At 35.3% G+C, this 26,293-nt stretch overlaps 1 protein-coding gene across 9 annotated transcripts in view; it reads left to right on the forward strand.

Annotated features, from left to right (window-relative positions):
• Positions 1–26,293, forward strand: part of NCOA1 (nuclear receptor coactivator 1) — a 204,873-nt gene that overhangs the window by 149,908 nt on the left and 28,672 nt on the right. For all 9 annotated transcript variants that reach the window (XM_021713489.1, XM_021713490.1, XM_021713483.1 and 6 more), the window contains 4 exons: positions 341–521; positions 16,058–16,175; positions 17,153–17,321; positions 19,327–19,641. In XM_021713489.1, coding sequence (XP_021569164.1) covers positions 341–521; positions 16,058–16,175; positions 17,153–17,321; positions 19,327–19,641 — 783 coding nt within the window. The remainder of the gene's footprint in view (positions 1–340; positions 522–16,057; positions 16,176–17,152; positions 17,322–19,326; positions 19,642–26,293) is intronic.

The raw sequence follows: 26,293 nt of genomic DNA on the forward strand, positions 1-26,293 counted from the left end.
GAAAAATATGACAGGAAAAAATTATCCCTAATGACATCATTAGGGGAAATTTTTAATTTAATTTAATTTTTAATTACCTCTGTTGACACTTTCTTCTAGTTCAATCTTTTTTGATTGTGTAAACTTTATACTGAGATATAGTAGATAAATATTTTCTTATATCCTACAATATATTAATATAAGCATCCAGTTTTTTCTCAGTAGCTTATGTAATTTCAAAGTAGCCACATTCATTCTACTTGTTTCTTCTTCCTTTATTCTCTCCCAGTCACTTTTTTTCCTACATTGTTTCGAGTGAAATTGTAGATATACTTCCTCTAACTTTGGTTTCCATTCTTAGTTTACAGCTGACCTTGACCAGTTTGATCAGTTACTGCCCACGCTGGAGAAGGCAGCACAATTGCCAGGCTTATGTGAGACAGACCGGATGGATGGTGCAGTCACCAATGTAACCATCAAATCGGAGATCCTGCCAACTTCACTTCAGTCCAACGCTGCCAGACCCACTTCCAGGCTAAATAGTATGTGTTGGGGCCAACACCTCCTTCTAAATGTTTAGTGATAATGTGGATTAGCACTTTGACTCTCACCATTATTGCACAGACCTTTTGCTTAAGAGTGAAATATCCTTTTATTAATGCTACTATAGATAATAAAGTTATATTTAGGCATATGAATTTCATTATGTGTATTTTAAATTATAATATAACCTCTACCCTTTGTAATTAATCTTAAGATGAGCAGTTGATATTAAGGAGAGCAGTTTTGTTCTTACCCAAAACATCTCATAACAGGACTTTAAAAAATACAGTGGGTCAGACTGGGTTTCCCAGATGTCTTCCTTAACATGTTATGAGTTGCAAAAAGAAAGGATTCTGTACTTAAAATACACTGGGCAAATGCTACATGTCCCATATGTCTCCTTTATATTTGAAGTTTCACAGTGGCTATTAACATTTCTGAGAAGTCCTGTATTAAAGAAACTAATTTAGATGTCTTTAACCCAGCATTTCCCAAACTTTCTTGATTATGAAATTTCTTTTCTCAAGTAATACAATACCCCCACAGAATGAGTTATTTAGGAGACAACTGTGTTAAAATATGTTACTTTTGTTTTGGCCCAGGTTAGCATTCTCCTAAGTAAGAGATGCTTTGATTGTATAACACTTCAAATTTATAAAAATAAGGCTGTCAAATTTATGCACCTATCAAATTTTGACATTGAAATAAAGTGGTAACAATTCTATTGTGTGACCTTGAAACTACGGGAAACTAACAGCTCATTTTCAAAATTTGTCTGGGTTTCTGACCTTAGTTCTGTCCCTCTTCTGATGGGATCAGATGTACAACTTCATTTATTTCAATCTTTTGGAGTTTGTAGCTGTCATGACCCAATTCCTGAAAATTTACCAAGATTTCCAGACAGCTGCAAAGAAGACTCTTGAATCATCTCTGACATTTTTGGAAGCAGTATTTTAGCTGATCAGAACACAAGAGGAAGGAGTCAGAAGCCTAGATTCAAGTCTCACATCCTTCATTCATTCACAGTGCTGCTTCAAGGAAGTGAATTTTCCAGACCTTGTTTTCTTAATCTGCAAAATAAGAATTAGATGAAATGATTTTGAAAGTTTCATCTATCTAATTGAAACGGAGAGGCTCCAGGCTGTATTAGGCACAGTTGGTGAGATGCAAGGCTGAAAAGGGATGAAGTAAAAGTCTGCATATTGATTGGTTTAGGGTCCTTTTCCCCCTCCCCGTCCAATATGAGAGAATGGAGAAATTTTCTCAAGGGACACTGAATGGCCAGAAAGAAGACCTCCAGATATGAATTTACAAGTACAAAAGCCAGTCTGCCAACTAATCATCTAACAATGAAGTCTTCCATAAAAGACAAGCCTCATACTCAGCCCTGTACTAAAGCATTGACTGAATAGAGCTCTTTGAGGATAGTCTGCAACTTGAAAGAGAGCGAAAGAAACAAACAGAAAAAGAGTATTCAATGGAAATATATAATGAGTGTATGAACTAAAAAAAAAAAAAAAAACCAACTTGAAATTTTGGAAAGATAAAAATATATTATTCATGAAAAATAGGAAAAGAAAAAGTGGACAAGGACAAAAATTAGGAAAAAACTCTTGGAAATTAGATATCCAAAATTTAAAAATTGGGGAGAAATGTGAGAAAATAAGCCAAGAAAAGCTCTCAAAAAGAGCAAAAGACAAAGTAGGGAAGAAAAAGTAAAGGAAATTACAAGATCTACCTCAAAGGGCAAATAGTGATTAATAAGAACTTCAAACACAAACAATGGGGGGGATGGAAAGAAATATTATCAAAAAATATAAGATAATTTTCTCCAACTAACTGAAGAACACTACTTTCCAGATTGAAATGGGTCAACAAGTACCCAACACAATTCAATAAAAAAATTACTTATGCCGGATTGATGGCTCAGCCTGTAATCCCTGCACTTTGGAAGACTGAGGCAAGTGAATTGCTTAAGCCCACAGGTTCAAGACCAGCCCAGGCAACTTGGTGAGACCTTGTCTCTACAATTAAAAAAAAAATTCACCAGGTGCAGTAGCATGCGCCTGTAGTTCTGGCTACTTGGAAGGCTGAGGCAGAAGCATCGCCAGAGCCCAGCAGGTCAACGCTGGGATGACCGTGAGTGTGCCACTGCACTTCAGCCTAGGCAACAGAGTGAGACTCCAACACAAAAAAATAAAATAAAAATTTGCTTGTACCAAAGTTTGTCATCATATCATTCTGGAACATCAGAGATAAAGAAAAGATTCGAAAACCTTTCAGGGAGAAAATGTGAATTGCATGCAGTAAATCAGAAATTTCTCAAAGGTAATGTTGGAACTAGAAGACAAAGAGCGATGTCTTATGATTTGAGAAAGAGCACTTCCACTTTTAATTATGACAACAATAACTGGCACTGGACTAGCCCTCCCACTGTATATAACTGGAAGACTAAGCAGATATATGAAACAGTTCTTATCAGACAATAGATAATAGACAATAGGCAGTGTAGGACCATGATTTCTGTGAAAAGGTGAGCTATATAATCACCCCAACCTTTTTTGGAGACATATACCAAACAAAGTACATGTAGGAGGAGCCCAAAATGAGCATGGATATTTCACTAAACTGAGAAAATAGCAATCAGAGTTCAGTGAGACTGGGGCAGCTAGAACTTACTGAACAGAGTACCAGAGAAGAGAATGATATGTAGGGAAATAGCTCCAGAAATCTGAATATGGGTCTTTTTAAATATTTGGCCAAATACTTTTTATGCATGTGTTGGATAATACTCCATCAGATGGGGCAAAGAACAGCTTGTGAGGGAAGCACAGCTATCAGGAAGCTATCATCTGAACAATTACCACAAGATTGGAAGATGTTCAAGTTCTGATCAATCAGAGTGGGTAGATCTTCTTAGCTAGGGCATTTAGTAGAAAATTTTAAAAAGTCTTGAAAGTGGGTTTTTAAGACAGAGCCTAAAACTAAACCTCAGAAGGATCAAGTTGTACAAGTAAATTAACTACCTGACAGAACTCAATAGTTCTTAAAGAAGACATCAAAATTCAGACACTCAACTTGTAATATTCATAATCTCCAGCATGCAAGAAAAAATTAATACACATGAAGTAGCAAGAAACTGTGATCTAAAACTTGGACAAAAATTATTTAATAGAAACAGATCCAGAAATGAAAGAGATGTCAAATTAACAGAAAAAGATTTTAAAACAGCTATTATAAATATTTTTAAGAATTTAAAGGAAAATGTGGCTGGGCATGGTGACCCACAACTGTAATCCTAGCATTTTGGGAGGCCAAGAAAGGAAGGATTGCTTGAGCCCAGGAGTCCAAGAGCAGCCTAGTCAATACAGCAACACCTTGTCTCTACAAAAAATAATAAGTAAAATATTAGCCAGGTGTGGTGTTGCACACCTGTAATCCCAGCTACTTGGGAGCCTTAGGTAGAAGGGGTCCCTGGGTCCAGGAGGTTGAAGCTACAGTAAGCTGTGATTGTGCCACTGCAATCCAGCCTGCGAGACAGTGAAAAATGAACTAAAAAAAAAAAAAAGAAAGAGCTGGTAGAGCTAATAAATACAATATCTGAAATGAAAAATTCATCGGATGGACCTAATAGAAGATTAGACACTGCAAAACAACAAAGAGCAGTGAACTTGACATAGTATTAGAACTATTCAAATTGAAGGAAAGAAAAAAGATCAAGTAAGTATAGAGGACCTCAGCCACTTATGGGACAATACCAAGCAGTTTAATATACACATAATCGTGGAAGATGCAGGAAGGGCAGAAAAAATTTTTGAAAAAATAATTACCAAAATGTGATGAAAGCTATAAACCCACAGATCCAAGTAGTTTATGAAGTAAACACAAAGAAAATGACTTTAAGCCATATCATAATCAAATCACTAAAACAAATATATTAAAACCAGAGAAAAATGACACATCACATCAGATGAACAGCAACAACAAAACTACTGACTTCTATACCTGGTATTATTAAAAATGATACAAAGATAAAAAAAAGATAGAAAAATTATATAAGGTTAACAAAGGCAAGGAAACAACAGACTGTCTATATCCAGTATCATTCAGAAATGTAGGTGAAATAAAGATGTTTTCAAACAAAGCTGCGAAAATTTGTCAGCAGCAGACTGCATTATTCTTTAAGCTAAAAGAAAATAAATGCAGATGGAGACTAAATGATCTACATAAAGTAATAAAGAGAGCCAGATATAGTAAAGATATGAATAAATGGAAAATCTTTTTTCTCATTTGTTAGTTTCATTGAATGAAAAATGATAACTGTTTAAAGCAAAAATAATAACAGTGGATTATATATATAATATTTAGAAGTAAAATGTGTGACAATAATAGCACAACAGATGGGGTAGAAGAAATGAGACAATTCTGTTTATATGAAATGGTATAATATTTGAGACTTGATGCTAAAAGTTTAAGATGCATTATGTTTATAGAAAAGTGTTCTATACAAGTCCTGTATGTAGAAAATCCTAAAACATGGGGGGAAAAACTACTTGAACAAGTGAACTGAGAAAGATTACAATATACATAATAAACATGCAAAAATTGATTGTATTTCTTTATACTGGCAACATACAATTGGATAATGATACAGAAAAATCAGTTTTCAAAAAATATAAATTATTAAGGCATAAATTTTAGATGGATAATATGTGTTACACTCTACACTGAAAACTACATTGCTGAGAGAAATTAGAAGGGACCAAATGAATGAAGAGAGATAACATGCTCATGGATTGTAAGATGCAATATTGTTGACATGTCAATTATTCCAAAATTGATCCAAATAAATTTAATGTATTCCCAGTAAAAATCCCAGCAGACATTTTAGTATAATTTTCACAAGCTTTTTCTAAAATTTATATGGAAATACAAGATCCTGGAATACCAAACTACTTTTTTTTTAAAAAAAGAAAACCTAGAGTAGTTATACTACTTGATTTTAATACTTCTACAAAACACCAATCATAAAGATAGTGTGGTTTTGGAATAAGGATAGACATACAGATCAGTGCAACAGAATGGAGAGTCTAGAAACAGACCCACATTTATATAGTGAATTAATTTTCAACAAAGATATGAAGGTAATTAAATAGAATAGCCCTTTCAACAAATGGTGATATAATAGCTGGATATCCACATGGAAAAAAAAAAACAACAAAAAAACCTCAACCACCACCTCACTCCATCTGCAAAAAGACAAACCTTTGCTTTAATCATAGACTTAACTGCAGAGGTTAAAACTATAAAGGTTTTCAACAAAAATTTTTATGGTATTTAGATAGGAAAAGATTTTTGGTAAGACTCAAAAAGTACTAAGCATGAAAGAAAAAAATTGATCATTTGAATTTTGTTAAAAATCTGATCTTCTGCTCTTTTAAAACCACATTTTTAAACAAAGTAAGTTAGTAATTAATAACCTTCCAAAAACCTTCCTAGAAATCACTAGGTAAGACCAAAATGAGTTTACTGGTAATTCTACTAAACATTTAGGAAGAAATTATGTTCTTTATAATCTTTTCCAAGAAACAGAAGCAAAGGAGATATTTCTTAACTCATATTTGCAAAATGTATATCTGATATAAAGAACTAGTACCAAAATAAACAAAGAGCTCTTGAAACTCAACAATTAGAGAACAAGCAACCTAATTTTTAAATGGGCAGAAGATCTGAACACACACCTCACCAAAGAAGATATACAGGTGGTAAATAAGCATATGAAAAGATGCCCAATTTCATATGTCATTAGAAAATTGTGAATTAGAACAACAATGTGCTTGTGAGGATATAGAGCAACAGGAACTCTTATTGCTGGAGAGAATACAAACTGGTACAGCCACTTTGGAAGACATGTTGGTAGTTTCTTACAAAACGAAACATACTCTTACCATATGATCTAGCAATCATGCTCCTTGATATTGACCCAAATGAGTTGAAAACTTATGTTCACGCAAAAACCTGCACATGAATGTTTATAGCAGCTTTATTCATAATTGCCAAAACTTGGAAGCTATCAAACCATGAAAAGACATTGCTGAGAGGAAGCCAATCTGAAAGGGCTACATACTGTATAATTTCAACTATATTCTGAAAAAGGCAAACTGTAGAAACAGTAAAAAGATGATCAGTTGCCAGGGGTTCACTGTGGTTGCCAAAGGCTGAAATGAATATGAAGAGCATGGGATCTGGGGATGTGATATTATTCTGTTTGATTATTCTGTAATGGTGGACATATATTGTTATATATTTGTCAAAATCCACAGAATATACAGTACAAAGAATGAACCCAAATGTGAACTGTGGGCTTTAATTTATGATAATATTGTCTCATCAGTTATAATAAACGTATCATACTAATGCATTAATTGGGGAAATTGCCCAATCTAAAAAATAAGCAAAACATTTAAAAAGATGCTTCACAGAAGATTTTTAAATGGCCATTTGCACATAAAAAGACAGCCAATATTCTTGATAATTAAAGAAATGCAAGTTAAAACCACAATGTAATACCACTATAAACCCATTAGAATGCCTAAAAGTTTAAAAATGGACAATACCAAATGATGTCAAGGATGTGTAACAATTTGAACTTTTATATTGCTGGTAGGATATAAAATGGTTTGGCAAATTTGGAAAACTGTTTAGCAGTTTCTCATAAAGTTAAACACATTTATCAGGTGACTCAGCAATCTAATTCTTAGGTATTTAGCCAAAGGAAATGAAAGTATATGCCCATAGAAATTCTTGACTACAAATGTTCATACAGTTGTATTCATAGTAGCCCCAAAGTGGAAAAACTAAATGTCCATCAACAAGTTAATAGTGTATTCATAAACTGAAATACTGCTCAGTAATGAAAAGGAAGGAACTACTGTTATATGGAATGAATTATTCTTGAAAACATGCTGAATTTAAAAAACTCTGTCTTAGTAATAGAAATCTGGTCATTGATTGCCAGGAGTAGGCTGAAATAGGGAAGATTGACAGCCAAGGAACATGAAGGAACTTTTAGAGGTTGAAGAAATACTCTATTTTCTTTGAGTTGAGTGGAGGATCATGGGTTTATATCTCTCTCAAAATTTGTTGAACTTACCAGGCATGGTGGCTCATACCTGTAATCCCAGCACTTTGGGAGGCTGAGACGAGAGGATTGCCTTGAGTCCAAGGGTTTGAGCCTAGTCTGGGCAACTTGGAGAGGCCTCATCTCTACAATAAATAAAAAAAGTAGCTGGGCATGGTGGCGCCAGCTACTGGGAAGGCTGAGGCAAAAGGATCGCCTGAGCGCAGCAGGTCAAGGATGAGGTGGCTGTGAGTGTGCCACTGCACTCCAGTCTGGTCAACAAACTGAGACTCTGAATCAAAAAAAAAAAAAATTGTTGAAATTTACAAACTTTGTTGAACTTAAAACGGGTGCATTTTATTGTGTGTAAATTATACATCAATAAAATTTGTTTAGAAATATCTGAATTAGGTTAGAATGATCTCTAGCTGATAATTAGATACCTATATTTCCAGTAATTGTGAAGGTGGAATAAAGGCATTTTCAGATATAAAAGGGCTCAAATATTTGCATGGTGTATTCACCTTTTGTAGGGGATGTCCTGGAGGATGTACTTCAGCAAACAGGGGGGAGAAACTAAAAAAAAAAAGAAAAAAACACCAGGTCCAGAGGAAACCAAGGATCTGAAAGGAAGTCCAGGAATGACTACTGATCAACCAGATTAGGGAACAACCAATGCAAATTGAACCAGTGGGCCTGGTGAGTCCTCTGGAAAAGAGCCCTCCAGGGAAGAAATGAAATTGATCTTCTTGAGTTTATAGAAAATATTATTGATAGATTTATGTGAAAATGTTATAGCATCTGAAAAATTCCCTTAGAAAATTAGACATATAAAAAAATAAGAAAATTGTTATTTACAGACAAAAAGTATGGTACAAGAAAAGTTTGAACAAAGTGCACAATTTGACTTAGTGGTGAGGAATATTTGCATAGTTTATCATAAGAATCTAAATATTAACTTTTGATTTTATTTTTTTGAAAAACTGCAATCTCCATTAGATTATTGGGAGCCAAGATGGTAACAAGAGAGATCAGTATAGAAAAACTAAGACCTCATCTATAATGGGAAATCAGTACATCTAAAATTGAGATATCAAGCAGTAGCCACATATGCAGATTTAGAAATAAATAGGCAAATGCCAGAGAAAACATCTATTACAAATGGTTGCAAATGGTTGCCTCTTCTGAGAGGGAGGTAACTAAGGTTCCAAGGGGGTGAGGCAGAAAACTGCTTTTATTCATTATGGACCTTTTGATTCTGTCTTATAAAATTATGTATGTGTGTTAATTTGCCTGTAATCCCGTGCCTTTGGGAGGCTGAGGTGAGTGGATTGCCTGAGCCGGCGGGTTCAAGACCCGCCTGGGCAGCAAGACCTCATCTCTACAATAAATCAAAAAATCAGCCGGGCGAGGTAGCGCGTGCCTGTAATTCCGGCTACTCGGAAGGCTGAGGCGGAAGGATCACTGAGCCCCAGCAGGTTGAGGCTGCAGTGGCCAGGAGCGGCCACTGCACTCCACTCTGGGCGACAGAGTGAGACTCCAACTCAAAAAAAAAAAAAAAAATTGAAGTTACTAAAAATAGAAAGTATCTTCTATCTCTACAAATCTGTGAAAGTGGGGTGTTTTTCCTTCATGATCTGTATTAAGACAAATTGCTCTTTTTCTCTCTTGAGATTTTTCTTCCTAAGTACAGCTCCATAAGTGAAAGTGTGCATGGGTCAGAATCTGTTACACCTTGTGCTAAGTCTGCAAAGGCTAGGAGCATAGAAGATAATTGAAAAGGGTACAGGGGAGGATAATAGATGTGGATTGTCTACAATGTTTAAATACAGACTAGACAGAAAGGAAAAATAAATGTCCAGAGGCTTAGGCTAAGGAAACCAATTGAGTGTGAGAAAAGAAAAAATAAGAACTGGAGAAGGAAAAAGAAAGAAAAAAGAAAATAGGGTCAAAAAATATTATCACATATAAGGGAAGAGAAAAAAAGTCACTTCTAATTCTCTGCTCCCTTCTAGCCTCTAAACTGTCCATCACTACACCTTTTACTAGAACCATAGTCTTTATCAGCGGGCTCACATCTTAACCTCATGCCCACCTAGGAAAATCAAGCACCTTTCCTTACTGTAGTCTTAAGTGTTTTTTAACTGAGCTGTGCCAAGTGCAAATGTCTCACATAGGAGAGTTTATCCTACTTCACCATCTGAGATACAAAGTTAGAACTGGCTCTGTCCTTCATGGCACTTAGTTTTTCTCTTATACTTTTCTTTTCCTTGCCATTTTGCATTGTATTCTGAGAGAATCTCTGGGTTCAATTTCTGCTCTTCAGTTCATCTGTTTAGATCTTTTAATCATAGCTATCATGTTTTTGGTTTTTAGAAATTCTTTTTTTAAGAGTCTATTACTTTTTATGGACTTTTAATCTGTGTGGTGATATTTATTATGCTGTATGATTCATCCACTTTTCTATGCTAATTCTTTTTCCTTCAAAGTTTTTTTCTTTATAACATTTGTTTTTATTTTCTACTGTTGACTTTTCTTGAAAGTTTGATGAATTTTGACTGTCCATATATGTTGAAAAGGATCTAGAATGAAAAACATTCCTGGGGTGCCAATAAAATGTATACACAATTTAAGAGATATTATCTATGTATTACTTTTCAAGTTGAATTGAATTACAGTAGCAATTATAGTATGATGTTCACTCAAAAGATGGCATTATTCAAATGAATGCTAGCATCAGTATGCAACAGGCAGGACAGTGTTACAATTTTAATACAGTTTTTTCCTTTCTTAAAATGTGTATACATTTTTGCACCATCTGTATTGGTATCTACAGTATTTCATTAGCTAAAGTGAAAAGTCCTTTTCCCCTGGCAGTGGATGTAGGTTCTGATTATAGAAGCCCTGTTTCTTAGTTGTCATGAGGGAATAGGGCTTAGAAGTGGGGAAACCCCTTGTGGCAGCCCTAGCATCCACTTTGGGAGATGCCATGAGCAAAACTCCCACCTTGAGTTGTAGACTCACCATTGTAATTCCATGGGCAGATACCAAGTTAGCTGCACTCTAGAGCAGACTTGGTGGCCACTGTTCACATATCCTTTAACTATCCCAGCAATCGCCCATGGCCTATTTCTTTACTTGCTTGAATGACCACTGAGCTTGAAGTTGTTCTGGTGTTCTGGGAAAACTCCTCTTTTTGGAAAATCTCTGTTTTCTCCTGTTGTAAGTTTTTAGTTTAGTTGAAGTTTCACCATCAGTTTGTTCTCATCTATGTTTTATCTTTGAGAAATTCTTCATTGTTTTAGTCTGCTGCCACAATACTTCTTTTGCCTTTCCTTCAGCTATAGATTTATTTTTCCCCTTTTATATCTTTAGTTATTTCAGTGGTATTTTTTAAGGAGAGTAAAATATAGGTGATAAATCTGCCACCTTGAACCAGAAAAATTCCTTAGGTCCATTTGCATATGAGAAAACGAAGATCCAGAGAATGAAAAGATAAAAGCTACAGTAGACAAAAACTTACCCAAAGTTATACAACTAATATATGCAGAACCAAGATTAAATCTATCTGCCTGGTTTTAAAACATGCTGTTTTATGCACACACATCCCCACACAGTGTGACCAAGTGATTTAAATAATTTTGTTAGAAACGTACTACCAGAACGTATCCAGATAAATATTGTATTTTCGGTGTAGATATCTGATGATTATGATTAATGTGTATAACATTCTTCTTTGGCAGGACCTTCAAAACCTCTGCTATGTCCTTTTGACTATGTTCAAATCCCTGTTCCTTTTTTTTTTTTTTTTTTTGAGTTGGAGTCTCACTCTTGTCACCCAGACTCAGGTGCAGTGGCACGCTCATGACCACCGCAGCCTTGACCTGCTGGGCTTAGGCAATCCTTCTCCCTTAGCCTTCCAAGTAGCCAGAACTACAGATGCACACTATCAAACCCGGCTATAAATCCCTGTTCTTAGAGAGTGGATTTGACTTTTGAAAATTTCCAGAGTTATTTAGAACCACATTTGTGATACAAAGAGAATAATAATTTTTTTTTAAAAAATCAAAACTAAAATTAGATATACCTATGAGGACATTTATTTTCTTGAAGGACTTGTGAAGATAGTTCCCGAAGAATTCAAAAAATATTTCAGCACTGACATCACTGGAGTAATAAATGACCTTATGAGGCAGTTGTTTTTATGTTCTATGAACATATACTCATACATTCTGGGATAATTAGTTTTTAAATTGTATTAGTTTGTAGTACATTAAAAATATTGTTCAACTATAAAAAATGAGTTTCACATGTAGCATTTTCAGTACTTAAGACCCATTTTAATTTCCCTTTTTTGAGGTTACACTTAGTGTGATTTTTGTTTTATTTATTTATTTTTTTTTTAGTTGGAGTCTCACTCCGTTGCCCAGGCTGGAGTGCAGTGGCACACTCACGGCCACCCCAGCGTCAGCCTGCAGGGCTTAGGTGATCCTTCTGCCTCAGCCTTCCAAGTAGCTGGAACTACAGGCATATGCTAGCACCCCTGGCTAATTTTTTATTTATTGTAGAGACGAGGCCTTGCCAAGTTGCCCAGGCTGTTCTCAAACCCGTGGGCTCAGACAATCCCCTCAGCTCAGCCTCCCAAAGTGCTGGGATTACAGGCTTGAGCCACTGCCCCTGGCCATTTTTCTTTTTTAATTCAGATATTCACATATATCTACATTCTAAAAAATGTACAAAAAAGATGTGTAATGAAAAATCTCTTTCCTAGAAGAAATATTATTTGTTTCTACTATAACTTCAAAAACTACATACACAGACTTTCCTTTTTTATACAAGTAATATCATAATATACACATTAGCTCTTCTGTGACTTAGTCCTTTTCTTCACATAATGTGTCTTGGATGTCATTCTGTATCAGCACATAAAGAATCTCTTTATTCTTTTTTATAGTTACGCCAGAATTTACTTAACCAAGTGCCTGATAGGCATCTTTTGCTATTACAAAACTGTAATAAATAATCTTATATAGAGATAATTTACCACATATGAGAGTATATCTGAAATATAAGTTCTTAATAGAATTGTTGAGTCAAAGTATAGATAAGTATTACCAAATGGCCCTTCTCAGAGATTATATCACTTTACACTCTGGTAATGTTTCTATTTCTGCATATCCTTGCCAATACATTGAATTAGTGATTTTGTTTGGTGATTTTGTTTTTTTTAAGTTATCTCAATGTAGTTTTAATCTCTGTTTCTTTTATTGTTAATTAGAATGATCATTTTCTAATGATTTTACATATTCATGTATGTTCATATTCTCTGATCATTTATCTATTGGGTTATTGGATTTTTATCATATTAATTTACAGAGTTTTTTTAATATGTTAGAGAAATGAGCTCTTTGTCTATATCATGGTTAAAAAAAACCACTCTAACTGCTGTGCACAGTTACTGCCAAATGTAACACAAAACGAAGCAAAAACTTTCTGACCAATAACTGAAGAAATAATGACTGATCAGTAGATACTGAATCAACTCTTAGAGGAGTAGAATGTACAAAGACAATACTGTCTACTTTGTGTGCAGAAATTTTTTGATTTTTTAATGTAATAGTATAAGTTTTTTTGCTGAGTTCAGTGTCCTTTTTATAACCGGATTTTAAATGTAGAAAATATGACGTTGAGCCTTTTGTAAAGATTATAATAAATATTTGCATAATAGCTTGGTCAGGGATCCCTAAAGGGTTTTTATCTGCCCCCACTTAGTTGCCTGTATCCAACAGAAATAACTGTGCATGTCTTGTGTTACATGTACACATGCTAACTCATGTTTGTGCTATGGACACGAACATGACTGAAGATAGTACTTTTATTCCCTAGACAAAGAGAGATAGAGATAGCTTGTGTATTTCATAAAAGATTCCAGGAAACCTTCACATTTTTTTCTTTATAGAAGGCAGTTTCTAAAGAAGTCCCAAAAGTTAAAATGACTTTTAAAAGAAAAGTCACTTCTTTTAAGCATGGTCTATGCAAACAAAACTTTTAATTGAATCAAAATTTTATTTGGAGGTTTTTTGTTTGTTTATTTGTGATTGTCTAGTCACCAAACTCAGCACATGAATCTAATTTTATTTTTTAAATATTTTATCCAATTTATTTTAACATTTTTCATCAAGTAAAATGAAATACTGTGTCCTACTATTTGAGTCAAATAAACTAAAATGTAATACATAGTATTGATAGTAGATAGCCATGTAAATTCTCTTAGACTGAAATATAATTAATTTTGTCTAGATTAGATTTCTTTCTTTTTTTTTGAGACGGACTCTCACTCTGTTGCCCAGGCTGGAGAGCAGTGGCACGCTCATAGCCACCCCAGTGTTGACCTATTGAGCTCCAGCAATCCTTCTAACTCAGCCTTCCAAGTAGCCAGAACTATAGGCATGCGCTACCATACCCGGCTAATTTTTTTATTTATTGTAGTGATGAGGTCTCATCATGTTGCCCAGGCTGATCTCGAACCCGTGGTCTCAGGCAATCCTCTCACCTCAGCCTCCCAAAGTGCTGGGATTACAGGCTTGAGCCACCACACCCAGCTAGATTAGTTTTCTTAAAGGGAATAAGATAGGGGAATGAATGTGTGGAGTAGAGCAATAGGACAGCTTTAGAAAATCTTCTTTGACCAACTTCCTGATTTAAATAATGACAAAAATTAAGTGATTACTTTCCCGTAATCATTTTGTTGTTGCTGTTTTAGTTTGCTTATGGGTGTTTTTCAGAATCTTATAGGATTTTCTTTCTCTGTCATTTGTCTTGATAGATACAAGTTTAATTGAAAGCTATAATTATATTTCTTAAAAGTGTATATGTTTATATGACTTCTATATCTCCGTTATACTAAATATTGAGGATATTTCACTTAAAAGTGAGCCTAACATGTATTATGTTGTTAATAATAATCAGTAAGAGAATTAAATACATTTCAGGGGCATTTTAAAATCTACTTACTCTTCATCCATAAGAATGAGGAATTCTACCTAAATAAACTTTCCCGTAAAACTCCAAGACTCTAGTTGTTTATTATTATTATTTTAAAGATTGTATTAGTTTGCTAGGACTGATACAACAAAATACCATAAACTAGGTGGCTTAAAAAACAGAAATTTACTTTCTCACAGTTCTGGTGGCTTATAGTCCAAGATGAAGGTGTCAGCAGGTTTGGTTTCTTCTGAGGTCTCTTTCCTTGGCTTGGAGATGGCCACCTTCCTCTGTGTCCTCACACAGTTACCCTTCTGTCTGTATTGTCTGTGTCCTAATCTCCTCTTCTTATAAAGACGCTAATTTTATTGGATTAAGGCCCTCTGCAATAATCCACTTTAATTTAATTACCTCTTTAAAGGCCCTATCCCCAAATACAATCACATTATGAGGTACTAGGAGTCAGGGCTTCAACATATGGATTTGGAAGGGGACACAATTCAGCCCATAACAATGATCAGTTAATATATATTCGTTTTAAAAATTATAAATAACCATTATAAAAAGAAAAGTAACCTTTAATTTTTCTACCTAAAATGAACCAGAAGTGTATATACATATACATATATATATCCTTTCATATTTTTTTCAGTTAATATATATGAAATCATTTATAAAAACAGAATCATCCTGAATATAGTATTTTGGAATATGCCTTTTTCTTTTTCATTTAACAGCAAGTTATTAATATTTATACCATAGTTCATTAATCAATCCCTTAACGTCTGAATTTTAGGTTATTTATCTTTTTTTCTAGTATAAATTGTCCAGAGATAACCATAAAGCTTTCCAAAACATTTTACAGAAAACTTTCTAAATGCCTAAGCTATTTTCTTCAATTACAAAACATAATCAAACTTTCTTTTACTTGAGCCATCATTGTCTCAGTCTCAGATTAACAATTGTAGAGCTTTGTTCATTTGCTAAATGGCCTTAGACTCTAGTTTCTGTTCCTGCCTCTTATAGAGTGTATTTTATCTTGCTTGCCACTTTCATTTCATGATGTTGACACAGTTCCTAATTACAGCATAATATAATATTCTGTGACTAAAAAAGCATTTTAACAAAATTGTCATATTTATCTTTAAAAGAAATAATTTCTAACAAAGTCCTGAGTGATTCTAGGTAACATCAACATATGTGCAAACTTTTTAACATCAGGTTTTTATATTTAGAAACCTTTTCTCATTTTCTCATTTACCTTTTATCATAGTGCCACATCTAGATAGTTTAAGTTTCCAAATAAGTGACCTTTGTATCATTGAAGTAATATTTTATAGGAGAAATCTCACTCTATGTTATATCCTGAAAAATACCGTCATTTTATTTTCCATTGTGACAATGACTTCTTACCTTTTCTTTTTCAATCAGGATTACCTGAGCTGGAGCTGGAAGCAATTGATAATCAGTTTGGACAACCAGGAACAGGCGATCAGATTCCATGGTCAAATAATACAGTGACTGCTGTAAATCAGAATAAACCAGAAGAGTAAGTAATGCATTTTGTATTTTATTAGGTTTCAGATACCAATTCTAAACAAAGAACTATTTTCCCCCAAATTGGATTCCAGTCTACATTGGTATTTTGTGAGATATTAATAGACATAAATGTTTAATAAAAAACAGCAGATGGGGGACATGGGGAAGTGAGACACTGAGTTAAACAGATTTATTTGCTGCATGAACACAAGGCTAGTATACATTGTAACCAAGAGGTTGAAGTAGTATGCAGCTATTATTTTATATTTTATCTGTTACTTTCCTTGTATTGATTACCATATTTCTAGAACTAGTGGATGAATTGGCCCCAGTACAACAATTATGTGGCTCTTGAGCTCTTAGTTATATAATTATTATGTCCAGCTTTGCTTGGAGCAAAAAGGTATAATGAAGGAAGTACTTTTTACATATATCAGTGACTCATATTGATTACAATTTGACTTCTTAATCCACACTGGGAGCTATATTCCATAACACAGAGTACATCCCATACGTGGCAACCAAAGATGTCTAGCTAGTATTGAGTGTATTTTAGAGCCTTAACTATGAACTATTTTCCCACTTAACCTTCCCAGAGGAAGAATCCTTATAATTATATTATATTAGTGTTATTAGGATTAGTATTATTTTCTATACATTTCTGTTTCAAAGCATCAGTTGGTATCAGTTTGGATTAACCTACATATTTCCTACCTGAAATACAATGAACAATTTGTTTTGTTGTTAATGAGTAATATGGAAACAAAGATCAGTGAATGACAAAAGAATGAGAACTATATTCAAACTACATACCAAATATTCATTTAATTTCTATACATTACACATAGAATATTTCATTGCATTAGAATTAATTGCCAGGCAGAGAATTTTCTAGAACCAGATTTGCATATGTGTGTGTATGTATATATGTATATTTACATTATTTGATATGTCAGCCTGAAACTTTCTTATCTTTTGATCCTGCAGCCAGTGTATTACTTCACAATTAGATGAGCTTCTTTGTCCACCAACCACAGTAGAAGGAAGAAATGATGAGAAGGCTCTTCTTGAACAGCTGGTATCCTTTCTCAGTGGCAAAGATGAAACTGAGCTAGCTGAACTAGACAGAGCTCTGGGAATTGACAAACTTGTTCAGGTATTTATTAAAGTCAGCATTATTTAAATGATGCAATCCTGAAAAACTAGAAAATAATTTTTAAGCAAGATTTTAAAAATACTGTTCTCACTATGCTTTAGCTAATTTGTTTTATGATTTACCCTTTGTGAAAATTATCAAAATATATAATAGTTAAATCGTGGCTTTTAAACAAAAAGCATCACAATAATTAGAATTAGAAATAAGTCTTAACTTTTCATTATGGAACAGAATCTTACAAGCTCCAACTAGAATATAATCCAGATTTATATCATAACTTCTTTTTTTTTCTTTTTTTAAGGCGAGGTCTTATTGTTGCTTAGGCTAAAGTGAAGTGGCTCAGTCATAGCTCACCACAGCCTCAAACTCCTGGTCTTAAGGGATCCTACCACCTGCATCTGCAATGTAGCTGGGACTATAGATGCATGCCATCAGGTCCAGCTACTTTTTTGATTTCTTACAGAGACAAGATTTCTCTATGTTGCTCAGGCTGGTTTCAGACTCCTGGGCTCAAGCTATCCTTCTAGCTCAGCCTCCCAAAGTACTGGGATTACAGGTGTGAGCTGCTGCACCTGTCCCATAACTTCTTATTTTAGGACTTAATTTATTATTCATTCATACTTGTCTTCAACCAGTATATTCCATGACATTCCAGCTTCCAGGTTAGCATTTTTTAGACTGTAAGGTGATACAAAACAGTTTAGTGCATTATGATCAGCATCTTTTAAATGGAGTAGAATAGTGTAGAATACAAAGTATCAGACTGCATAGCTCATAAAAAGGGGAAGTTATATTTCATGAAACTTTCCTTTCGGTTACATACATACACACATCACATCACACAACAAATCATAATTTGAATTATAGTTCTTTCTTTTCTTTTCTTTTTTTGAGTCGGAGTCTTACTCTCTCGCCCAGACTGGAGTGCAGTGGCACGCTCATGGCCTCTGCAGTCTCGACCTGCTGGGCTCAGGCGATCCTTCTGCTTCAGCCTTCCAAGTAGCTGTAACTATAGGTGCACACCATCATGCCTCACTAATTTTTTTGATTTATTGTAGAGAGGTGGTCTCGCCAAGTTGCCCAGGCCGGTCTCAAACCCTTGGGCTCAGGCAGTCCTCTCACCTCTGCCTCAAAAAGTGCTGGGATTACAGGCATGAGCCACTGTGCCCAACTGAATTATATTTCTTACAGTAGGTAATAATGAAAATGCTTAAACACTATAACTCTGTGGCCTTCTATGATGTCAGCTATAGATTTTTCCATATAAAAGAATAAGTTCTATATTTGAGATGAAAAATACCTACTTGATCTCTCCTTTAAGAATCTGCTTCTTGGGCAACCCTTTTGGGTCCCTTTCCACTGTGGGAGCTTTTCTGTCCTCTCAATAAATCCTGCTTTCAAAAACAAAAAGTCTACTACTACATGTAAAGTTTATTGATTCATAGGCTTTGCAGGAAAGTTCTTTCCTTTTTTTTCTTTTTTTTTTTCTTTTTTTTTTTTCTTAAGTTGGAGTCTCACTCTGTCACCCAGGCTAGAGGGCAGTGGCATGCTCATGGCTACCACTGCTTCAACCTACCGGGCTTAGGCTATCCTTCCACCTCAGCTTTCCAAGTAGCTGAAACTATAGGCATGCACTGCCACACTCAGCTAATTTTTTGATTTACTGTAGAGATGAGGTCTCACCAAGTTGTCCAGTCTGATCCAGGAAAGTTTTTTTCAAACCTTTTGGCTTCATTTTGTTGATTTAGGTCCTTCAGTTTAACTATATTTTCATTTCTTTACTGAAATTTTAAATATCTCAATCTATTATTTTGAAAGCAACTTTCATAATGAATTCCTTTATGAAAGAAGGTAGTAAACTTCTGGAAAGCACGAATTCAGAATGAATATATTATGATGACGTATTCTGGAGAGAACCTGCTCTCAGATCCAAAATTATATAGAGAAACATTTCACTTATTTGCAGAAATTTATTTGTAAAATATTCTGGCTTCTTTTCTAACAGGGGGGTGGATTAGATGTATTATCAGAGAGATTTCCACCGCAACAAGCAACACCACCTTTGATGATGGAAGAGAGACCCAACCTTTATTCCCAGCCCTACTCTTCTCCTTCTCCTACTGCCAATCTCCCTAGTCCTTTCCAAGGCATGGTTAGACAAAAACCTTCAATGGGGACTATGCCTGTTCAAGTAACACCTCCCCGAGGTGCTTTTTCACCAGGCATGGGCATGCAGCCGAGGCAAACTCTAAATAGACCTCCGGCTGCACCTAACCAACTTCGACTTCAACTGCAACAGCGATTACAGGGACAACAGCAGGTAGGTGCTCTTGTTTAGCAGTTGATACTTTTTAAAGGTATGTGCCAAGTCTCTCTTTAATAAGACAGCCCAATCCTACATTAAAGGTGTCAAGTTCCTTCCAGAACCTTCACGAAAGACTCAGAGAACTGTCCTTGGTCTGCTGGGATGGACATAAGAGACTTTTCATTCATTTAAAGATTGCAGACTCCTAACAAAGCACTTTGAGACCTTTAACTTAAAACAATTTAGTTTTTGCTTTTTGAGATACAACTATTTAGAATGAGTGTCATGCCATTATTAAATCAATAAAGAGAAACATAGGTTAATTTTCACAGGAAAGCATACTGTTTATGATTATTGGAACAAAAAGTAAAGTGTATTTATGTTGTTTGTAGTTGGAGAGATTGATGCCTAGTGATGTTATTATATTAGGAGAATGGAGGAAAGGGTAGTTTGGAGACCTGGGAGTTTTGAGTTGAATCTTCTCTCTCATGACAGAAAATGAGTAGATACAGTGGCATAAATATTTAGGACTGTATAAGTAGCAGATATGGAGATAACTATCAAGGACTACGAAAGCAAATGGTTAGAAGTGTCTGCTGTGGTAAGTGGGGCTAGGACTATAGATTGTTTCTTCTTGTTATTAGTCCTTCTGTATTATTTTTGTAGTCATATATATATATTGCTTTGGATTTTTTTTTAATTCTTAAAGAAATTTCCTGGAGCCCTACTAATTCAGGATGGAAGTAAAGAAAGAAATTATGCTAGAAAGGCAGTATATAATTATAAGAGTTACTTCTAGTTTCAAGTCCCAGTTCTAAACGTAGGTGGGTTGCCTTAATAGATCATTTGCCCTTTTAAAACCTCTAAGTTCTCATCTATGAAAAGAGTCTAATAAATATTTCCTTTACTTCACAGGTGGTTATATGGATTAAGCGAGATAAAGCATATAAAGCTCTTTCCACAATGCACTTAATAAATACTAGCTATTATTATAAAATTATATTCTATAAACATAATAGATAATATAAAATGTGCTTCCCTTTCACTTAAAAAGACAAAGATGCCGGGCTTGGTGGCTCAGCCTGTAATCCCGTGCCTTTGGGAGGCTGAGGTGAGTGGATTGCCTGAGCCCGCGGGTTTGAGACCCGCCTGGGCAGTCAGACCTCATCTCTAAAATAAATTAAAAAATCAGCCGGGCGTGGTAGCACATGCCTATAATTCTGGCTACTTGGAAGGCTGAGGTGGAAGGATCGCCGGAGCCCAGCAGGTCAAGGCTGCAGTGGCCAGTAGCGGCCATTGCACTTCAGTCTGGGTGACAGAGTGAGACTCCAACTCAAAAAAAAAAAAAAAGACAAAAATGTTGAAAAAGGAAGAGAAAGAGCGAGATGACACAGGGGAAAAATTTTTAAATGGTAGAATAACAAAAAAATAATTTTTAAATGCTGGGGTGGAATAGAGAACTCTAAGAAGAATTAAGAAAAGAGAGAGGAAAAGAGAAGCAAAAAGGGGGCCATAATATATTCTGAGATATTTGTTGAAGATAAACTACTTGTTATAGCTTGCCACTTACCTTTAGATAGAGGGCACAAGAATAATAAATGCATAATCATTTCCCCATATTTAATTTTTCAAAAACACATTTAGGGGGACTATGCTATGTATTGTAAGGAATACAAAAACTAAAAGATATAGGCAGGTTTCATAACTTACAGTCTGCTTAGGGTAGTTAAAACATACAAACATACATATCTGAAAAGCTAAATAACACTTTAAATCATATGTGATTATGATACTATGAAACTAAGTCAAAAAAGTAGAGGAAATGTAGGTATGCCAGTTGCCTCATTTTACAAGCTAAAGTTCAGTAAATATTGTTAATGTTAAAGGTTCAGTGAGCAAAACCAGACCAAGGACCTAGGTCAGGTTCACAAACAGACGGAATGATAATTCATGCTCAGTTAAGGAAAAAAGTTGTTTTTCCTTTTATCTGCTCCTAAAGTAGCTGATAAGCAGAAACACACTGCAAAGGCTATACATGAGAGTATAAGGATGTGAATAGGTGCACGTTGCTGCTCTTTGTGTCCTTTAAATCTCATGGAGCAGCTCCAAAGTTTGTGGTCTTGACAGCTCAGCAGAGCTATCCACCGAAGTTGAAGAAACACAGAATCTGGGACTTACGATGTTTTATGTATGTCAGTACACAAAACAACTTCTACTGCCACATAAGATAGCAACTCTGCTACTTAATGAGCCACACATCCAGGCCTACTCTTTGTGTTCTGTGCTGTAAGTTCTTGCTGTTTCAACAATGGGTCCTTCAGCTTCAGTTGCACTGCAGGTATTAGGAGATTTTCATGTGTGTCCACTTAAGAGCTTTCTGTGAACAGGTCTGGCCAAGGCTTATCTCAGTCAGTGTGTCAGTTACAATTCAGCAACAAGGAAAGAAAACAAGTTTACTCAAAGTAGTAAAGCAATAAAGAAAATACATTGGCTCAAATATTAAGACTGTCTAAAATAGTGGCAGGTTCAGGTATGGCTACTTCAGAGATTCAGGGATGTTATCAAGGACGCAGGTTCTTTCTATCTTTTTGCTCTGCAGTCTGTTAGCATGCCATGGTTACAAATATCACATGCAAACAAAACCATATCAAGCAGGACTCTTTCCAAGAGTCAGTAAACTTTTTCCTAAAGACTCTCTTAAAAAAAAAAAACAAAAGGAAAGAAAGAAAGAAAAAAAAAGATTCATATATATGGCTATCCAGAACCAAGTCACATGTATGCACTTAATCAATGACTGGCAAGGATTGACTTAGAGTGCTCATGGATTACCCCCTGGAGACATGTGATTTGTGATGGTTAGCTGAACAAAATCCTGTTCTGTCTTCACAGAAGGGGGGAGAGTAAATGGCTATGGGTTGGCAATAATAGCACCTAGGAAAATCAAGAAATTGAGACTTAAATGAATGATTTAAAATTACATGAGTAAATTCACAGTTGCAATCAAATAGTGAACTGAGGTAGTATAACTCCACTTTCTCCTGCCTTAAATTCTATCATAAAATGAAAGGCTGTCTATTTTAAGTGAATAAATTTTTATCAGTGTAAACAAAAAGAGGGAGCAAATACCATAGCACATTAAAAAATTAAGTCATTTTTAAATATAGAAAGCAAACATGAGAAAGCAATAAAAATTATCATATGCAAATAATATGAATGCTTACATAGAAAATCCAACAGAATCTATAGGAAACTTAGAACAAATAGAGAAGTTCAGCAAGGTTTTTAGATAAAATGACAAGAAACAAAAATTAATGGCAATTCTTTTTACTAGCAACAACCAAGTAGAAAATATAATTTCAAAATACATTCACAATGTACAAAACCTAGAAAATTATAAATCATAATTGAAAGGCAAAAGAAAAACTATTCATGAATTAAAATAAATTATATTTTCAAATTGGCTGTTGCTAGCAAAAAGATGGTAATTACTCCAAAATTAAGTACAAAATCCAGTGCAATTCCAGTAAAGTTTCAACATGGAATTGACAAACAGAAGCTAGATTTATTTTAGAAACATCAGTAATATAATCTTAAAGAAAAATAAGAGTACACTTACTCTACCAGATATAAAGATTTGAAGCAAAGCTTTAGAAATTAAAACAGTATGGAACTGGCAAAAGGATAGACATTTCTATCAATTGGAACATAACAGAACCCAGAAATATACAGGCATATATAGAGACTTAATAAGAAATAGAGGTAGATAGTGGGGAGAGGGTGGCCTGAATAATGAACATTAGTGTATTTGGCTATTCATGAGGGGGAAAAATTAAATTAGATCCTTACATGATGCACAAAAATAAACTCTAGTTGTTTTAATGACTTAAATGTAAATATAGGAATATCTCTGTAGCCTCTTTAAAAAGAAAAAAATGAAAATTAACGTTTGCATTAAGATTTTAAATTTATAAGACATCACAAACAAGGCTAAAAGTCAAGACAAAGGCTCAGAGAAGATATTTGCAGCCTCATATGACTGGCAAAGGATACTAATATCCTGAATACACAAAGTTCAAAATCTGGTATTTATAATACATTTACCCCATTGGATTGACATTTATCTCTTTACTTCTTATCATATCCTCTCCTTTCACCTTCCTCATCACAGGAGACTATAAGCATCTCACAGGCAAGAATTTAGGACAGTGCCTAATGATTTGAGAAAAGAAAAGGTCGTACTTCTTTTTATTGGATTTTAATAGCATCAGTTTTAGGCCAGGCATGGTGACTCACACCTGTAATTCCAGCGCTTTGAGAGGCCAAGATAGCAGGATTGCTCGAGCCCAGGTGTCTGAGACCAGCCTGAGCAACACAGCAGACCTCATCTCTACAAAAAAGTCAAAAAATTAGCCAGGTATGGTGGCGCATGCCTGTAGTCCCAGCGACCAGGGAAGCTGAGACAGCGACCCAGGAGGCTGAGGCTGTGATGAGCCATGATCATGCCACTGCACTCTAGCCAGGCGACAGAGTGAGACCCTGACTCAAACAAACAAAACAAACCAGAATGATTAAGGAAGGAGCTGGTGGTTAAGAAGTAATGCAAGATTATAAGCCTATGTAAGGTGTAGTATCTACTTACACCCCAAATGAGCAGACCCAAAAATATATCATAATACAAGTAATGGACTTCTAAAGTTCCATTTAGGGAAAAGGAAAACAGTAAAGATGGGGAGACTTTCTGTTTGTAGAAAAAGGTATAATATTGGCTTCCAAAAGATACAATTATTCTACTCAGTTTTGTTTTCTTCTCCAGCAAGGACACTGGTCTTCATATTATCAAAAGAAGAGTAATATAAAGAGAGTGTAACAATCAAGACAGATAAAGATATATCATATGCTTAGCTATCTTAAAACGTGTCAGGTCCAGATATGTTGTATGTTAGGGTACTGAAGAAAGGAATGGATCTGGTGTAAGAACCATAATTGATAATCCTTTATATATTATAGAGAATAGAGGTGACCTGAAACTAGAACTAGAATCAAAGGACAGAAGACACAAGGAAACAGATTTGATGTTCAGATTTCTGTCAATGAAAACTGCCTGATAAGAGTATAAGCTTCTTTAAAGAACACTTTGTCTTGGCAATAATTTTTGCATTGGCTGGATTAGGCTTTCTTAACTTGACACTTTAACATTTGGAGCTGGATAATTCTTGTTATAGGGGAGTTGTCCTGTGCATTGAGACGATGTTTAGCTGCATCGCTGACCTTTGCCCACAAGATGCCAGTATCACCTCCTCCCCAAGTTGTGAGATTCAAAAATGTCTTCAGACATTGCTGAATGTCCCTTGTGGGGCAGAATCACCCCTGGTTGAGAACCTCTGGGCCTTAAATTGTCTGTTAGGTTTACTTAATGAACTTCTTTTGTTTTTGTTTTTGTTTTTTTGTTTTTTTGAGTTGGAGTCTCACTCTGTCGCCCAGACTGGAGTGCAGTGGCCACTCCTGGCCACCGCAGCCTCGACCTGCTGGGCTCCAGCAGTCCTTCTGCCTCAGCCTTCCAAGTAGCCGGAATTTCAGGCATGTGCTACCATGCCCAGCTGATTTTTTGATTTATTGTAGAGATGAGGTCTCGCTGCCCAGGCGGGTCTCGAACCCACGGGCTCAGGCAATCCACTCACCTCAGCCTCCCAAAGGCGCGGGATTACAGGCTGAGCCACCGCGCCTGGCTGAATTTCTTGATAAGGCGTGGGGACTAACAACTTCTCTCATTCTCCAACTCTCCAAAACCTAAGATTTCCAAGGAAGTAAAGGATATAGTGATTCTTTTTAGGAAGGCTGTGTTGGAAGAAGTGGAACTTGACCCGCTTGTTGAAAAATAGGTGTTATTTTAGTAATTGGAGAGAAGAGGCAGGTCGGAGGGGGACAGATGTGCATAGCATTAGTCAAGTTGCCTACACAGATAGTCAAGGGGAGGAAAAATGAATAAGTTAATTCAAGGGCAGAAATAGACCCAAGTTTTCTATAACAGAAAGTACTTGTAGATTTCTCCTTTTTATAGTAATTCCTTCTACTTCTAAAAAAGACCCTATTAGTGCTTTTTAAGCTCTTTTCTCCATGCCCACCCATTTCATCCTTACATTATCTCACAATTCAAAGAATATATAGAGCTCAAGTTTGAGATCCCAACTTGCTACTCTTCATCACTAAATATTGTGTTTTTACCTGCTTTCACTTCCTACTCTCTTGCTTTTTATGATTGCTATTTATTCTGCCTCAAGTTAGCTCTGCCATCCTCCTTGCCACTTCACATTCTCATTCTTCAAAATACTCACTAATCCTCCTGGCCCCTGCCTTTGTGTCCCTAGATTATTAGCTCCCTGTGTACTGCTGTAGATGTCTCTATAGATGCAAGGTCAGCCTAGGGACGTGTGCATTGCACTGTTGTGTGTTGGCCTTTGCCTCTCAGTAGCGAACTCCCAGGAGACAGGAATTTGCTCACCTTTGAGCCTCCAAACTTTATACAGCATCTTGAATATACTGAATATTTTTATACATCTTTATAAAATTAACTTGGTTTATTTTGGTTTATGCCTGTGGTCTTTTAAGTTTAACAAGTATATAGATTTTGGTACTTAGGAGCCTTTTGACTTTTAAAACTATAATGTTA

This window comes from Carlito syrichta, unplaced genomic scaffold (assembly GCF_000164805.1).
Source record: "Carlito syrichta isolate Samal-C Ts95f unplaced genomic scaffold, Tarsius_syrichta-2.0.1 Scaffold304574, whole genome shotgun sequence".
In the NCBI taxonomy this organism is placed as follows: domain Eukaryota; kingdom Metazoa; phylum Chordata; class Mammalia; order Primates; family Tarsiidae; genus Carlito; species Carlito syrichta.